The sequence below is a fragment of the Trachymyrmex cornetzi genome, unplaced genomic scaffold, assembly GCF_001594075.2.
Source record: "Trachymyrmex cornetzi isolate Tcor2-1 unplaced genomic scaffold, Tcor1.1 scaffold7, whole genome shotgun sequence".
Taxonomy (NCBI): Eukaryota; Metazoa; Arthropoda; class Insecta; order Hymenoptera; family Formicidae; genus Trachymyrmex; species Trachymyrmex cornetzi.
This window is the reverse complement of record NW_017300025.1, coordinates 428,376-443,081: the sequence shown is the minus strand read 5'-3', so window position 1 is coordinate 443,081 and position 14,706 is coordinate 428,376. Positions and strand designations below refer to the sequence as shown.

Sequence of the window (14,706 nt, the reverse complement as noted above, 5' to 3'; positions counted from 1 at the left end):
TAGGCCATGCTGTGCTTAAATCTACAGGCGCATCTTTACGTTATTACGTAAAGTAGCGTAAGTGATTCTTTTACGAGAAAACTTATCTTAACATTATTTTTGCTTCCGAGAATATATCAATTTTGTATTACAACATTCATCTCGGACTTGAGAAAATCTTGTTCACACACGCGTTGTTTCATATTTCTTCTTACAAAAGAAAATTCTAACTTAAAAAGGCTATTTGGTAACTAAATCAAATAAAGGGTCTAATAAATAAATAAAAAATTAGAGAGAAGCCTTTGAGAGCCGACACAGGTTGTAAAAGTGTGTAATTATAAATTCTTTATTATAGGAGGCACATAAACGTTTCGATCCTCTAGTTTGGATCCTCTTCAGTATAATATGAATAAGTATGTAAATAAACTTCGAATATCGCAATAAGAATCATTAAAAGTGACGGTATACGAGAGTTAATATAGTCGAATGTTCTCATGTCCACATCTTGTTATTGGTTGTTCATTAAATTCCAATAAATTAAACAACATACTGCGGCAATATAGGTGCTGTCATATAAAGAAATTAATTGTAACAAAATATGCACTTACATGAACATTGAAGTTGATAACGATATCTGCGTGTACATGATTATCAAATTGTCAAGTTTACTATATATTATAATAAAAATATTAATTATTGATGAATTAGAATACAGGAATACAGATAAATTAAAACTTGTATGAAAAACGCTGATATATTTAGTCATAGACAATGTTAGCAGTGAGAACATTATAGACATAGTGTGAAAATAATCTTGGAGAATCCAAGTCAAATTAATAAACAACATAGAACAAAAAGAGGGAAAAGTGTCATAAATCCGCTAAAATATTCAAATATATTGGATCCAGAGATGAAGTGTCAGTTTGCAAATTCAGTCCGTGTTTCTATTTTTTCATATGAATCATCTCCGATATCAGTCTTTTTGATAAAACTTTTTCTTCGTCACAAATTTTAATATTATCGCAATCAAGATCATGCCCACTTTCTATTTAATAACTATTTGAAGATACCAAAGTACGATATTTTTTACTCTCGTATTTTACGTCTGAAGGTTGTTTAGAGATTTATTTCACGAGGAACGATTGTCAGTGGAATTTCGCCGTGAGCTGCGACGTGACGTGAAAGGTATTGGCTAACGGTAGATATTAATTTAAGAGAATCTACGAGTCGTATTAATCTTACGCTGATGTAGCACATAGACCCCAGGTGGTTTACGAATCTAGCGAGCAGTAGGTCGATTGAAAGAATTTCTCATCAACATGAGTGAAATCTATTGTGACGCTGGAAATTTCGATACTTCAGTTACTGCAATTTTTGCCAGTACACGATTTGACATGTATGAATATAATGTATACAGAGTGTATCTGAAATAACGCTCATTAATCATACAGTGCTATTCCTAATAAAAAAATTAATCATACAGTGCTATTCCTAATAAAAAACTAAGTTAAAAAGTCCTCTACCATTTTGCAATTTTCGCAATAATTAGTTTCTAAAGGTTGCCGAATAAACGGATAAATCATAAAATCGATGTATATGATAATTTTAAGATATCTTTCAGTGTTCTTTGTGAAATATTTTGAAAATATTTTTTAAAAATCTCTTAAAGATATTTTCAAGTTGTCTTATACGTCGATTTTACTCATTGGGTAACTAAAAAAAAATATTGCGAAAATTGCAAAATGGTAGAGGATTTTTCGATTCAGTTTTTTTATTAGGAATAGCACTATATGATTAGTAGGTTATTTTAGATACAACCTGTACAATATGACTAACAACGTATTATATATAAGAAGAACAAATTTGCTGAAGTATCTAAAAATGTAGATATAGATTTGAAAATAATTTGGTTGAAGTATCAAAACGATTATGCAAGGAACTCAAGCACGACGAGCAATGTTGCAAACAATTTTGACATTTCAGCAACCAGCTTGAGAGCGTCCCACATATTTCCAATTATTTTGATAATACAATAAAATTATTTTCATAGATTTAACTAAATTTTTAGATACTTCAACAAAACTGTTTTTCTCATGTAGAATACATTAAAATGAATCAGAATAAAAATATGATTCAAATCCTGTCGCAAGTTGCAGATTGTCGAAAGGGTCTTTCTCTTAACTTGTTTTACTTTTCACTTATTTATTATTTGTCTTGCTGATCTCTACGAGCGATTCTCACGACATTATAAATCCCTTTCAATCGCGCACCTTATTTTGCACGTGTCTTCGCACTTCGGGGGATGTGGTAGCCGCTGGTGGCTCATTGATTTCGCGCGTCCGTCCTGTCAGAAGTCCACGGACGCTTCTTCCTCACACCAAGAGCTTCGAAGACGTCCGTCGGGGTGGCAAGAGACGACGCCCCATGTCGGAGCCGGTGAGAAGATGAGAAACATCGCGGGAGGTCCCGCGCTTAGCGCGCGGCCCAGGATTGATGGACATCCTCACCTACTCGCGTGATTATATTCGTCAGCCCGCGTCCGTGCGTGCGTGCGTTACTCGTGCGTGAGTTACAGCCGTGCACGCTCGTGAGCCCCGCGTGCGAGCGTGGTAATCACTGGTCGTTAGCGCCTCATTCACGCTGGATGTTACGGACGTCACGGAGCTGCCTCATTTCCAGCCGGTATCGATACCTCGCACGTACGATCGATCGGTTTACGTCGGGACCCCCTAAAGCCCGCTTCGATGGAAGCCCTCCCCTGCCCTTCGACTCTCATCGTTTTGCCCCGTCGCGATAGCGCATTGCTTTGATACTTGTTAGGCGATAGGCCTAACAATTTTAATGACAGCTTTGTGCTTCTTTCACGACTTCTCGGTTGATTGGTATCGATTTGAGTATCCATATGCTTATTATTACCAATGCAGATTTACTTTAATCTTGGTTACTCTTCTTTTTCTAGTTCTAATAGTCATTTCTACTAATATAGTTCAACTTTAATTTCGGTTCAATTAATTCTTCGTCTTTTTCTAATTCTATGAATAGTTAGAAAAAGATGAAGAGGAAGTTGAATCAAGATTAAAATCTATATTGATAAAAACGAGCATAAGACTCAGAGAAAGATAAAGAATAAATTGAACCGAGATTAAAGTTAATCTATATATTGATGAAAATAGGCACAAATAGAGTGGAGTAATATTCTATGTATGTAGAAGTTACTTTCTTTTATCGCCACGCTTTTGGATCAGTTTTGATCTAAAGTCATATTCTCTGGTACAACGAATAAATTAATTTAGTATAATCGAGAGAATGTAATCTGGTTTGTAAATTCTTCGGGAAGTGTAATCGAGACTTGTTGAAAGTAACAAGAATCACAGTAACTCTTCTATCCCGAGAAAAGGCCCGGCCTTCTCAACACCTCATCTCTCCGCTAGCGTGCGTTGATGATCTTTGAAACTGGTTGGCTCATTAGTATGTGAAGGTTGGTGCCACCTACTGGGCGGGGCAGCGGGTCATTGAAACAATGGTGTTGTGACTAGACATCATCGACCTCATCGGGAAGCGCGCGCGGAGTAGCCGATTGATTTCAGCGATGATCGATTGATCTTTGTTCCTTCGCGCGACTGCTCGATCTTGGAAATGCTCGATTTTATATGACCATCAGCTGTTCTTAAACTCATAACTCGATTACGTAATTCATCGCTGAAAAAAATTTTTGGTTGAAAATGGACGAATCAGAAATTTCTCTCTAGTTAAATTTATTAGAATTCTAGATGAAATAACTGGAATTTTGGTTGATACAATCTTTCTGATAAAGTCTACTACTAGAATTCTTATTTTTTTACTAGAATAATTATATCAATCAGAGGTCTAGTTATCCATTTTTCATCAGAATTAGGGAGACCGGGGCCGATTGTCACAGTTTTTAATTATTGATTTTTAGAAAAAAGTGGATGCCTGATTTTAAAATATTATGTTACAACATACCTACATCCTTTAGGTATTAAAAAAACATTACTCGTGAATTCATCATATCATAAAAATAAGTTATTTAATTTTAAATGAAACTGCGAAAATATGACAATTAATCCCGTGTTCTAGGTTGATTGTCACACGTTTTAGAATTGGCAATAGCATATTTGTTATGGACAACACATATAAAAAACACAATTTTTATTTTAATATCAGTTCTACATTTTGAGAAATAATAGTAATTATAGTATTAATACAAATAAAATAGTTATTTTAATCATAAAATACGTAATTTGTTTTTGTACCATAGTTTCTATATGAAAAATGAAAAAACATATATCTATATGAAATATAATATATTTGTACGTATATTCTCTGAAAATGTGTCCTCTAAAGATATTAAAATTAATTGTCACCTAACCTCGTCTCATTTTGGTCAATCTATCCCACATAACTATTTTTAATAAAAGAGATTATATTCACAAACTTAGTCAGAATAATTATTACTTAATTGTAGCAAAGATCTTCTAAGATATGTCATTTTCTATGAATATAGGGATATTACGATTAATAATGCCAAAGACTTGTCAGATAATAAAAAATAGGTGATTATAAAAATTTACTCACCGACTTCATTTTTTCTCTATCTACAGTCAAAAAAAGAGATTTTTCTGCCGTGTCTTGTTTGAGTTATAAGCATTTTGACAATCAATCCCGTACGACAACCAGTCCAGGTCTCCCCTACTGTTTAATCCAACTAGATCATTTTTCTCACAATCAGTAATGCACTAATGATTTTCTTTTTTGAACATTTCTCGCTAAACTTTATCGAACATGCATGAAAAGAATGATTTTGCTAAAGTATCTCAATATTTGTATCTTAGATACAGACTGATCTGAAAATAATTGTGTTAGATTCAAAATAATTATCAAAATTATTATTTTGAATCTACCACGATTATAACTATCAAAATAATTATATGTAGGACGCTCAAGCTGATTGCTAGAATGTTGAAATATTTTGCACTACTGCTCGTCATGCTTGACGTTTTCTACATAATTATTTTGATGATTCAACACAATTATTTTCAGATCTGTATTTACTTAAATTTTTAGATATTTCGGCAAAATTATTTTTTTTATAAACATACATACCGAGAGAAATTTTGATGTAAATAACTATTTATTTTGTTAATATGTGACTTACAAAAATCTTCATATATCAACAAAATAAATAGTTATTTACACCAAAATTTTTCAATGCAACCTCCGCTGCAATTATTTTGGACAATAAAGTTCCTGATGGAGCTCCTTGTATGATTATGTTAAATTGCGATTACATTATTAACGGAATATTAGTTTACCAGCACACACATTTTTTATTCTCGATAACATAACAATAAGAAATAATTGTTCGTCATTTTCCAGCGATGCACAAGCACAAATGCCGGAGCGGTATCATGGTCACGACCCACGTGACCGTTTTAAAGGATCGCCAGCAGCCACCATCAATCAAATCGACGGAGAACGGATTCTCTCGCTGCGCACGGGTCCATTAATTATCGCGCAATGCACGGAGGTGGAGGAGGAGGAGGAGGAGGACGCGCTTTTTTTTGTCGCCGTAAAACAACGGGGACCAAAGCGAGCGGGCACGCAGGAACGTCGCCGCGGTCGTGAGTGCAGGTAAGCCCGATGGCATTCTAACTGGACGCTCTCTCGTGGACCTAGCCCTCTCCTCTCTCTCTTCCTCCCGCCCTCTCTCATCCTCCTCTCTCAAAAAAGGGTAGAGAGTGCCAGTCATATATTAGAGAACTGTTGGGGACACCTAACAAGCTGGCAGAACACGTTTCCCAGAATCGGGGGTACCTGGCCCCGGGTACCTCTACGAGCAACCCTCTCTGAATCCGTCTCCGTCTCACTCCCACCTCCTCCACCTTTCTCGCGTCCTTTCACTGCCGCGTCTTTTTATCGTCCTCTTTGTCTCCGTTTTGTTATCCCTTTTTTCCGATTCGCTCTCTCTGTCTCTTTCTCTTTTTCTCAACTGTCCTCTCTACCGCGGCAATAATCCACGGTGTATTTCACGTCCGAGAGGCGCGGATGGATATTGTTTCGCGCGCTGACGCCGGTCCGTATTTTTTCCCCTTTCCTACCACCGTGTGCGAGTTGAATTCTGCGGTTTTTAACACCCGCGAACGCGATCGTCGAGTTGCCTCTGCCAGAAAAGTTCTCTCCAACAGTTCTCGCGTTGCATTATCGTCGACTTTTGCATCGGTCATTGCACCAACCTAACGCACGTCGATCAACGAGTGCGCGAACTACAAGCTTGTTCAGATAGGAATTACATTGTTCTTTTATCATGTAAAAATATTCGAGTATTAGTTACAGTTTTCTGCAATTGTGCAAAGTATTTTTAAAATATTACCTCGTCAATCCTACTTTCTTTTGTATCTACATGAGAAAGATGTTCTGATTAAACCAAAAGACCCAACTGGAATGGCGCGTAACCATTTTCTAGTCATTATAACTGAAAGTTCTGTTTGGACTCACCAAAATGCTATTCTGGTTGGACCTTTTTGTTAGTTTAACCAGAATATTTTTCTTTACGTTATAATCTAAATCAGAAGTAAGATGTAATTGCATCGCTATCTGTTCAGTCGAAATCAACGTAATCTCTCATGAGGCCCAGAAAGATTAAATCTCAAAGAGTGCGTTTCTTACATCGATACGCGACGATTACTCTTTACGAGCTGTTTGGCAATCTCGTTGTGAGATATAGAAATGAACGCGAAGCTATTCCCCAGCAGGCACGCCAGTGATTATTAATCCAATAGTTCTTCTTTATGTATCGCCGTAACCGCCGTAACCAGTTTCGCTGGTACTCTAGAATTACTATTAAGAAGAAATAACGCTCCGGGGCCGCTCACATCCCGTTCAACGAGCACTAAACGTTAAATAAAAGCGACACGCTGCTATTATTACAGTAGTATCTTGTGAGATATAGATACACGACGTGAAAAGTATGAGAGTAAACAGAAAATTATTTTGCGTCTGAATTGGTTCGACATGTTGGAATAAATATAACGCTTTTTGCGTACTCGAGCGTCTAAATCAATAATCTTATGCACTTATGTACTTAAAGTCGACTCGCGTGGAACAGTCATTTACACCGATTGGTTTTCCGATAAACTGAGAGAGCAACAAATCGCCGAAGTGGAATTCGCTTGACTCGTGTAAATTTCACACGTCACGATCAGTACGGCGATGTTTCGCTCGGCATTCTGTGCGATTTTCCGTATTGTCGAATTAGCGTCCGTGTGTTTCGCGACGTAGCGATTACTACCTGCGTTAGGCAAGCCAATAAATTAATTTAACGTACAGTCCCAGGCGAGGTAAGCTGCCGAGCAGATCGCTTCCTAAAATACCCGAACGAGTTTACCAGAAATAAAAACAAGTCTTAATTAAATGAAACGGTCGTGGTACCGTGCGCCGCAGCACCGCTCTTGGGTCCGGTCAGTTAGTTTTACCCTCGCCAGTTTGGGATTTCGAATTTAGTAGCTTCAAGTACATGAGAAAGAGAGAAAGAGAAAAAAAGGAATACAAAATTCTCGGGACTTGTGTACAGCGTATGTTCGTATGTAGAGAAATCTGTAAACTGTGAGCGAACGGAAGAAATTTGTAAACGTGCACAAAAAGATATCTTTTTCTTTACGCATCTTATGAAAATTGAAATAGATTGGAATGAGAAAAATTAGAATAAAATAAAACGATATCATCATGATGATAATTCGTGTTTGAAGATGACAATTAATTACCTAGAAATATATATACAGGGTATCCCGACCTTTTTTGCCAATCACTTTTGTGTAGATAGAGCGGACTAAACTGAGTCGAAAAGTCCTCTACCATTTTGCAATTTTTGCAATAGTTAACAAGATATTAATTACTAAAAATTGCAAAATATTGTTCTTAAATAATTTTTTACTCAAATACTATCAACTTTACAGAAAAACTGCAAGAGACAAAAATTATTTATTTTCTTCTCATATAAAATTCTGAGAAATTTTTCGGAATTTTTTCAGAATTTTTTAATACGTATTTTCTCATGTTGATAAAAATAAAAAAATGCAGTACTAAAAAGTTGATAAAAAATTCTAAAAAAATTCTCAGAACTTTATGAGAAGAAAATAAATAATTTTTGTATATTGCAGTTTTTCTGTAAAGTTGATAGTATTTGAGTAAAAAATGATTTAAGACTAATATTTTGCAATTTTTAGTAATTAATATCTTGTTAACTATTGCGAAAATTGCAAAATGGTAGAGGACTTTTCGACTCAGTTTAGTCCGCTCTATCTACACAAAAGTGATTGGCAAAACAGGTCGGGACACCCTGTATATACGGAAAGAACGATTTTGCTGAAGTATCTAAAAATTTAGGCAGATACAGATTTGAAAATAATTTTGTTGGGCCATCAGAGTATAGAAAAGTCAAGTATGATAAACAAGTTGCAAAAAGTTTTGATATTCTAGCAACTAATTTAAGTGTCCTATATAATAATTATTTTGATGTTCAAGTAAAATTATTTTGAGATCTGTATTCAGCTAAATCTGTAGATATTTCAACAAAACTGTATTCGTAATATAATCTCTTTTTTTTATATATGCAATACGAAAAAATATAATTGTAGTTAAAAAATTATTCATGCGAGTAAGGAAAAAATTTTATATTTATTTTACATTTGTTCGAAATGATGAGTCGTTCGAACACTTCTCTCGGTGTCTCGACTCAGGTAGCTCGGTCCTGGTATCAGAAACACATCGTGTCCTACACGAGTCGCGTCTGATAACACTATTACCCGAAACGATTCACACGGATCTCGCTTGATCTTTAAGTTGCTTTACTAACCGACTTATATCAGAAATTCTTTTACTTGACGCGGATAACGAGTTCAGGATTTATTACTTCATCCCGATTCCTTATCTATTGTATATATATATATATTTAAGGGAGAACGTTTAATATAACTTTTCCTCCTCTTAGACGCAAATGACGACAGTCTGGCGGATTATTCATCGAGGAACTTAATTTACATATCATTAAATTAAGCGAAACGGCTAATTTAATTAAATGATGCAATTGATTAATGAAGGCGTAATATCCACATGTATCATAGCTGTTATCCATGAAACACGTTTAGACTTCGAAGGATTTATATCAACGCGACACAATAAGCTCGCAACGATACATCATGGAAGATCGTTAAGCTGACGGGCGTACAAAAAGATTTCAATTCGCTTGCTGTCAGCTATGATAATTCTCTCGATTTCTTCCTTTTATGTAATTGCACGGACATTATACTTATGTTGCCAAATTATTTTCGAACTTGCACATGTTTATACGCGTGACTGGTACATGGAAAGCACGATAATTTTCTTATTTCTATGGTAACATCTAAGAATATAATAATGCTGCGATAAATAAATATTTAATTAAATTTTGGTAAAATTATAAAGTTTATAATGTTAAAAAATGTGTAAACTTTATTGTTCTCGCTAATCATTAAACATGTAACATTCAAGTTTTGAAAGATCATACTGAAAAAAATTCCAGAATTCTGGTTGATACAATATTTTTAGTAAAATCTATCAGAATATTTTTACCATACTAATTATATCAATCAAAATTCTAGTTATCTCAATGGGAACTCTAGATTTAACCAGAAAATTCTGATTCGTTTATTTTTCAGCACTATTTAATTCAACCAGACCATTTTTTTCTGTGCAAGGTATACAGTCCATTGGATTGTTCTATCAACTATTAATTTTAGATATTGGAAAGCTAATTTTGTATTATTTTATTTGTTCGTATTTCTTAAGAATTCTTCAGTTATTCCAAAATGACAACTGTATTTATTAAAAGGTAGTTAATTTTTTAACAATTCAAAAAATATTGTATATCGTAAAATCAGTCTCTACATCGTATAGATTTCAAATCAGACGCATTGGATACTCTTGTCATTAATTTCAGTGTATCGACGAGCATTAAGAATTCCGGGGAAAATTCCCTCGATGACAAGGGTGAGTTCGTGAGAGAGGATCGGTGAAAGGAGAGACGTGGAAGGAGGATGGGGGTCAAGGGTAATGCATTCCATGAGTTGACACTCGTGGCTGGCCCGAATGTTTCGGATGGTTTTCTCTCCTTCTTCGATCTTCCGTCCTTCTCGATGTATCCCGATCCTCTCTCATACACCACGGGTTCCACCAGCTGGATCCAACACGGCGTGTTGTAGACTCCGACGATGAACGGGAGAAGAGGTCTGGTGCTGAGCTACGATACGTGTTCTCGGTTCCTGGAATCGCTAATTAGTGTCCTCCTTGTTTTATTCCCATGCTGCTCGTCCCCTGCCTGAAAATGGGTGTTCGTGTCGTGGCCGCGACATAGGTTCCCCTTCACAGAGTTTACCTGCTATCAGAGACAGATTGACGCCTGGGATGACGATTTCATCTTCTTATAATAGCCAGCAGTCATAACATTATTTCTATCTCTAGGAATAATTTTTATTGTACTAAAAGCATTTTTCCATGTCGATAATTTAACTTTATGAAAGGTTTGACACACATCGTTTGAGTTTGCATTTAATTTAACCCTGCTGGTTTGTGTGTGTGTTCAAATTTACTATACAATATCGTATTGTTTGCATTAATAAAAAAGCTTTCAAAAGCTATGAAAAATACAAAACAAAAATTTTTTTACAAAAGAAAGATCTTATATTAACAAAATATAAAGTCATCAAATACTACTAAATATTTTTAAATAAGATATTAGAAAATTAATTACATTTTGAGTTCAATAGAACAGACCAACAGGTAGAAAAATGTATGTATGTTTCAATACTGAAAAGTTAAACATGTTTAGGGCATGTTTCGTTTCTCTAATAAAATTGTAGTTAACAGCTTTATATATATGATAGAGATAAGTATCATTAAATGACTGATGCGTGTACATAGAGTAGAAAAGATATTTTACAGTCGATGCACGCTTTATCGATTTCTTCGACGAATTTCTCGAATGCCTCGCACTTCTTCTCGATCCTTCGCACCTTCGAAAAGCCTATCTTCGTTCGGCGATTTGATCCACGCAGGAGATCGCCGGATGGAAACGGCCTCGATTCTTGGAATCACTAATTAGCGGCTGTCTCGTTTTCTTCTTTTCCAATCGGTAGCGAAAGAACCAGTCGACGAATCTGATTGGAAGACGCTCATATCTTACGCGACGTCAATCTGTCGCCTGAAGTGACAAATCATGCATAAGCTTACTTTTCATCGTCTTACGGCTTTAATATAATTCAGATGTTATTATTAATGACTTTCGTATCTTGCAATTGAACGAGAAATAAATTATACAAGGCGTCAAATTAAAAGAAAGTGAAACGTGATGTAGATAATTTCACATTTTATTTTTTAAAAATGGAAGGTTTCGCGGTTGCAAATGAAATAAAATGAGATTGTCATCAATCTCGTTTGTTTAAGTTTACATTTGGTTTAAGAAGATATTCTATATATGTTTTAAGACAATATGATAAAATTAGACACGCGCAGCTTTATGTACAAAAGAGATAAAGAGAGCTAGAGAATTTAGTTTAAAAAATATAATAATCACCATTAGTGTAGCACCTTGAAGGGATTGAAAATTCAAAGGGGTTTAAGGGAGCGCTTGATCGTCCACAGGGCGTGGACTAGACCCGAAGCAGGAAGGACACGTGCGTCCTGCGACGATGGTCGGATGTCTGCACGTCCTTCGGCAGCGACGACGCAAACGACGGCGGAATAAAGCGGGAACGTGACCGGCGCTCCTCGCAATTTACGTCAAAAGCGGCGTCGTGGAATCCCGCATACCGAATAACGACGTCGTCCTGAGAATAATGTTCCCTATGTAGATCCGATCCCGATAGGAAAATACCGCGCGTCTGTCCCTTTCTAGAATCTCACGCAGAAAAAAGGAAATAGCCAGAACAAGGTACACCCTGCGACGGTCGTCGTCACAAGTGACACAATCGTTTATTTAGATACCCGAAATAGCGATCTATAACAAATAATTTCTTTCAATTTTTTTTTAAAGATTTTAAACTTATCGATATTATAAATATTTTTCTATTTTTCTATTCATTTTTTAGGAACATACACTGTTAAATTCATAATGCCAAATTATTATACTCGGTTTGAATTATTTTGAATCATATCTACAGATCACACCATTACTCCTCTGTCCAATATGTTGTTAATTTAATTAAAATAATAGAGTTAAACAATTTAACTAACGAAAATATATTAAATTTGAAACAAATTTAGTTTATTATTTATTAAGTGCTCACATTAATATGGATGACGTTTACTAATATTTATTCTACAATAGGGTTGCAAATCGTAAACTGTTAGAAATTAAGAATGTATTGATGATCGCGTTTCTGCAAAGTAAATTAAATTTGGAAATGTGTTTAATATTTATACTTCAAATTAATATATATGAAAGTTGTATAAATAAGATTATATTTTTATTTAACACAGTTTTATTATGTTTCAGTCTATTTGTTATTAAAAATTAAATTATTTTTCACAACATTAAGAAAAATCTTAATTTTTTTGTGTTCAACTTTAAGTGTTCAAAATGATTTATACATAGTTTCATTGTGCTTGTCTGTTATTCAGTAAATAAATAAATAAATAAATAAATAAAATAATTCTGTTTATTTACAGAACAATCTCTGCATATATCACAATAAAACTTTTATATCATATTAATTATAAATTATCTTGAATATATATTAAAAAATTCAGATTTTTCTTTAATTTTTTCATTAGGGCACATATCTACTTCTTATTAAAATAATTTTTTATCTGCAGAAAATTACCGCTAAATTTTTTCTATTACATTTAAATGCAATATAAAACAATCTGTAATTTTTTTTCATAATTTTTTGAACGTCCAATATATTCTTAACCGATCATTTTACCTATCGATTATTTTTCTCATATTCAACTACAATTGGTTAATTTTTTACGATTTACGACTCTATTATAGAACAGATATAACCATAGAAATGAATTGATTGACATTTTGACACAGATAGAAGTAAAAAAATAACAAAACGTTATTTAATTCAAGGGATTAGATTATCATTGCTCATTTGATATCTATAAACAGTGTAACAAGATAGTGCGAATGTTTCCTAAAACATTTCACCTTTGAAATGTGAGAAAACATGAAATTATCTATAATACATCACATTTCGTTTTCTTCTAATTCGACGCGCGCATTGCATAATGCCTTTTCATATAATTATACGTTATGCGATAAGGTAGATACTTTCATCTTCGTGAGTAATCGGCGCTTAAAGGGTTTACCTGTCTCGGCTCGATGGATACCACGAATCACTATTCGCTGCGAAGGGAAGGTGAGGGAAGACAGCCTCGGGGCTGCAATCGTTTCGCGGCGAATGCTCTCCGGCGCGTGATAGATAATGACAATTTCGTGTCAGCGGTCCCGCGGACAGTTTTAACGAGCGGCCTTTACCTCTTGCCTTTACCACCGAGCTGGAGGTCCGTACGAATGGAAAGAAGGCAGGTCGGTCGCGTCTTCCAAAGGGAACATAACAGCGGAGAGACGGAGCGGCGAGGCGAATCGTCGGCACAATGCGCCGGCCGCGGCATCGAGAACGCGGTGCCCACTGCGTCCCGCCAGCGGATAGCAGTTTTTTGCCCAATTGAATTGAATGTAAAACACGGCCTTACATCAATCTGAGCCGCGAGGCTGAGTGACCGGAGTGATTTAAGTATCGGCTTCACCGCGGTCTTTAGGGCTTTCGTATGTGCCTGTTTATGTACGACTGTAGAGTAAGCAGCGACTCTCTGAAGAATCGACGCGGTGTCTTCGGCGTAAAAGCGCGGTGGTGACTCATCCGGGAAACCTTTTCCTCCTTTATTTCAATTATTATCAGAAGTATTGTCTTTGATATTTTCAAGATCACTAATATTTGTATGGTGGCAAATATCAATGATAGGCAAATTTAAGAAATTACGAATTAAAGTTGTAGGCTATTGGCAAAAAAAAAAATGAATGCGAAAATCGTCAATTTGATTTTAACAATAATTCTTAAGATGTTCAAATTCAAACTGCATGGCTCATTTAAAATATACAATATATTTTTTAATATATTGTTAATCTTTAAATGGATGACTACAGTTTTTTTTTCCAGATACAAATTTTAAAATCTTGTTCTATTATAGAAAAGGAAAACAAAAGGCATTGCCCAGATGTCTAGAAGTTTTAAAGTTTATTTTTACATTTCTTTATCTTATGAGAGTACACACTAGGAAAAAATATTTTAAATTTTAATAAATATTTATTTGAATAGTGCCTAAACGTTCACTTACACTAAATAAATATTTAGTTAACAAAATGAAATGATAGTTACATCAAATTAATAATTTTGTATCAAATAAATATATTTTTATATTTAGTAAATACTTTTAGCTGGCACTATTCAAACAAATCATTTAGTATATTTTTTCAATGTGTATATAGCTAATGTAAATTTAATTATAATAACATAATATACATATAATAGTAAAAAATATAACGATGAAATTAAAAATGTTCTTTGGATTTCCTGAGCACCCCATTTACCAATTTGCATATCTTCTAACCACCTACTTTCTTAAAGGTTAAATATACGAGTTGTTGGTGGAGAGAGAGAGAGAGAG

General features: G+C 34.8%; 1 protein-coding gene across 1 annotated transcript in view; it reads left to right on the top strand.

Moving 5' to 3' along the window:
• Positions 1-14,706, top strand: part of LOC108767610 (uncharacterized) — a 59,814-nt gene that overhangs the window by 14,116 nt on the left and 30,992 nt on the right. The window contains exon 2 of the mRNA XM_018517573.1: positions 5,377-5,631. Within this exon, the coding sequence (XP_018373075.1) occupies positions 5,393-5,631 (239 nt within the window). The 5' untranslated portion in view covers positions 5,377-5,392. The remainder of the gene's footprint in view (positions 1-5,376; positions 5,632-14,706) is intronic.